At 68.5% G+C, this 3,974-nt stretch overlaps 1 protein-coding gene across 1 annotated transcript; it reads right to left on the bottom strand.

Moving 5' to 3' along the window:
• Positions 1 to 1,741: 1,741 nt before the first annotated feature.
• Positions 1,742 to 2,380, bottom strand: AURANDRAFT_26672 (hypothetical protein; the record flags this gene model as incomplete). Its single annotated transcript, XM_009039057.1, has 1 exon — positions 1,742 to 2,380. A coding segment is annotated over one exon (639 nt), but the record flags the coding sequence as incomplete, so codon positions are not given.
• Between the last annotated feature and the right edge of the window lie 1,594 nt (positions 2,381 to 3,974).

The raw sequence follows: 3,974 nt of genomic DNA, 5'->3' as shown, positions 1-3,974 counted from the left end.
TGTCGCGCGTCATGTATTTGGTGAACTGTCCGAACGTGACCGCGTGGATCTTCTCTTTAATGAGCGCCGCGTGCCGCCGGTCGAGCTCGGAGGTCTCGACGCCCGCCGCCGCCTCGGCCCTGCGCCACGTGTTCACGTCGCCGAGCGGCTCGTCGCGCGCGCAGACGTCGACGGCGTCGTTGAGCATCGAATCGAGCCAGTCCGTGCCCGACCGCGCGCGCGAGACGACGAGGAACGTGACGTCGTTGCGGTGGAAGGGCGGGAACCGCTCGCCGAAGAGGGGCACGAGCACGTCGTCGCTCGTGAAGATGAGGAAGAGGATGATTGTTGCGGCGAGGGCGACGCGGGCGCGGAGGTCCATAGAGTTTGGAAACGGGTCGTCTACTCGGCGTTCGATTTCGGGCGTCTCGGCGTCCGCCCTCTTCCTGACGCGACGTCGAGCGGCGTCGACCACGCGTCCCTGTCGCGCGACGTCGAGCAGTGCCAGGGCACGCTCTAGGGGGCGATGAGCTTGTGGTGAAACCAGGGGCTCCGCTTTGGCGAAGTTTGCCCTCGATTAGGCGTTGAAGCGATGTTGCCCCGCGCGCATCGGCTCCCGCCCGAGCTTCGGAATACATGTACGTTACGCGCGGAGAGTTCATGACCGTACCTTGTCGATGGCCGCGTCGACGTCGCTTTTTGAGGCGGTCGCACTCAGGGAAAGGGCTTGCGCGACCGCGGCTCGGGACTCGGCGGCGCTCGCGAGGTTTTTCAAAGCCAGCGCGGCGTTCTTCTTGATCCCGTCGGTCCCGGTCCGGAGGAGACCGAGGAGTGGGTCCACGGCGCCGGCCTTGACGATGGCGACCTTGTTGTCGTTGTTATTTACAGCCAAGTTCGCCAAAGCCGCCGCGGCGTTCTTCTTGATCCTGTCGGTCCCGGTCCGGAGGAGGCCGACGAGCGGGTCCACGGCGCCGGCCTTGGCGATGGCGATCTGGTTGTCGGCGTTCGCAGCCAAGCCCCACAAAGCCCCCGCGGCCTTCTCCTTGGCGCCGTCGGTGCCGGTCCGGAGGAGGGCGACGAGCGGGTCCGCGGCGCCGGCCTTGGCGATGGCGACCTTGTTGTCGGCGTTCTGAAAAGCCAAGTTCGACAAAGCCCCCGCGGCGTTCTCCTTGGCGCCGTCGGTGCCGGTCCGGAGGAGGGCGACGAGCGGGTCCGCGGCGCCGGCCTTGGCGATGGCGACCTTGTTGTCGGCGTTCAGAGCCAACCATCGCAAAGCCCCCGCGGCCTTCTCCTTGGCGCCGTCGGTGCCGGTCCGGAGGATGGCGACGAGCGGGCCGAAGTCGCCTCGAGACGCCGCCGCGTCGGCCTCGGCGGCGGTCGGTGTCCCGTGGGCCGTCGACCCGGCGCTCGTCGCCGACGCACGCACCTTGCCGGGGCCGTTCTCGCTCGGCGCGTCGCCCGAAGGTTCAACACCGACGACCTCCGCATACGGAACATCGTCCAAAGCATCAGACGTGGCATCGTCGTCCTCCTCCTCGAAGATCGTGCCGTCGCGCGCCGCGGCCGCGAGCGACTTCCCGCTTCGCAGCGCGAGCTCGATGATCTCGGCCGCCGGTCGCGCGATCGGGTTGATCTCGAGCGTGGCCGCGACGAGCTCGCCGAAGGTGCTCGACGCGGACACGGCTTCGTCGACGAGGCTCTTGACCTCCTCGCGGTCGAGCGCGAAGACGCCCGCGCCGCTCTCGCTCCGGGCCTCGAGCGACTTGCCCGTCGCCGCGCCGGCGACCATGCAGCCCAGAGCCCAGATGTCGTCTTTCGCGTCGTAGGCGCGGCCGAGCGCTTTCTCCGGCGAGCGGTAGAGCTCGGCGCCGACCGCGTTCTTGGACGACACCTTGGACTTGGCGACGACGATCTTCGCGAGCCCGAGGTCGATGAGGCGCGCGTCGCCGCGCGCGTCGAAGAGGACGTTGTCCGGCTTGAGGTCGCGGTGCTGCATGCGTCGCGCGTGCATGTGCGCGAGCGCGGACGCGATCTGGATCGTCCACCGCTTGATCTGGCCGGCCGGGAGCGGGCCGGCGGCGCCGTCGATGCGCTCGAGCAGCGAGCCGCCGGTCAGGAGCTCCGTGACGATCGCGAAGAACTTCTTCTTCGTGAAGGACGTGTAGTAGCGGATGATGTTCGGATGATTGAGTTTCGCCAGGCGCGACGCCTCCTGCCGCAGGCTCTCGATGGGGACGCCCGCCTTCTTGATCTTGATCAGCTTGACCGCGTACAGGTGGCCGTCGTCGACGTTGCGCATCGTGTGCGTCGCTCCAAAGGAGCCCTCGCCGAGAAGGGACGCTTCCTGATCCGAATCGGAGTCGTAGGGATCGTACTTGAAGCTGTCCTCCGTCGCGAGCATCTCGCGGATCTCGCGGATGTCGTCGTGCGAATCTTCCGCCAGCTTCGCGTTCGCCGTCGCCAACGTCACTTGCAGGTGCTGCATGTAGCCGTCGATGTCGGCTTCCGAAGAACGGCGTCCATCATCGCTGCCGGCGGCCTTCAAGGCGCGCTCGAGAGAGGAGCGCAAATTGTCGAGAGCCGTCTTCACCGAGTCGTCCTCGACGGCCCGCGACGACGCCACGCTCTGTAACACGTCGCTCAGTGCTTCGAGGCGACACGAGAAGCGGAGCCGCTCGTCGCGATCCGGCCCGGCGAGCTTAGCTTCCGCGGCCTTCCATGCCTTATCTGCGGCCTTCTCTGCGAGGGCGTGGCCCATGTACTCGGCGCCGATGCCCAGCACATTAGCCCGGAGGCGGTTGACGGCGATGCCGCAGTGCTGTAGGATGCTCTTCCCCGTCACAGCCTTGACAACACCGTTCACGCCCGCAAATCCCGCCCCCGCGAGGACCTCCATTGCTTCACTCGCCCACTGCTCGAGATGCTCGCGACCGGGAAGCGGCGAGAAGCGTGGAGATCCAGAGGAGTATTGAAGCTATGGCTATGCCCGAAGCAAGTGTGCGCGCGCCCCAAGGGCCGCGCACTGGCGGCCACCGACGCTCGCGGCGGCTTCGGCACCAAGTGCACGACGCCCGGTGCGCGCGGCGCGGCCCCGATCGACCGGGAGGAGGTGCTACGGACGTGCCAAGCCACGACGCGACGGAGAGCACGCTCGTCGAGCGCTAGGGCCGCCGCCGCCGTGCGCAGCCGTCCCGACACTCGCTCCGGCGTCCAAGACGCTGCGGCGACCGCGCCCGCGCGCGCTTCGCGCCCCCGGAAACGCGGCTTCGATTTTTGGCCTCGGAAACGAATGCCCGCGACCACCTGACGCGGAAACGAATGCCCGCACGCGAGAGGGGCCAAGCCCAGCCCGCCGAGCGCGACGATTCGAGCCGGCGCCAAGCGCGGGCGCCCGCGGCCAAGCCTCGATCCGGAGAGAGTCGGCCAAGCCGACCCGAACGGTGTGAGAGCCTTGGAAACGAATGGCTGCACCAGGAGACAGGCCAAGCCTGACTTCTCGAGCGCCACGGCCCGCGCCGGCGCCAAGCGCCGACGCCGGAGTCGAGACCCGAGCCGCCCGACGAGCCGGCCAAGCCGACTCGAGAGGGCTGGCGAGGACCGTGCCAAGCACGCAGCGGAGGCTGGGCCCGCTCTAGAAAACTCCCTGTGCGAGAAATTCCAGCCGGGTACGTCGGTCCTGGCAGCCGGCCCCGGCTGGTATATGCTCCCCCGTCTGGGACTTGCGGCCTCCGAGCGCGCAGCGGGCGCCAAGCGCCGCGCGACAGGAGCCAAGCTCCGCGCCAGGGACGTCTGGGCCCCCGCTCCAGGGACGATCCCGGCCCTCCGAGGAGCCCCCGCCAAGGTCCGGTGCGGCTTTAGAGGGCCCCCAGCGCCCGCGCCCGCCCAAGGCGGCGCGCCGGCGGGCTAGCTCGTCTAATGCGCTAGAGAGAGAGAAGCGGCGTCTCAGCTGATCAGGCACGAGACGCTTGAGCACCACGAGGCGCCTACTCAAGTAG

This window comes from Aureococcus anophagefferens (assembly GCF_000186865.1).
Source record: "Aureococcus anophagefferens unplaced genomic scaffold AURANscaffold_10, whole genome shotgun sequence".
NCBI classification, from domain to species: domain Eukaryota; class Pelagophyceae; order Pelagomonadales; family Pelagomonadaceae; genus Aureococcus; species Aureococcus anophagefferens.
Note: the sequence above shows the minus strand (reverse complement) of the source record. Positions and strands in the feature narration are given on the sequence as shown.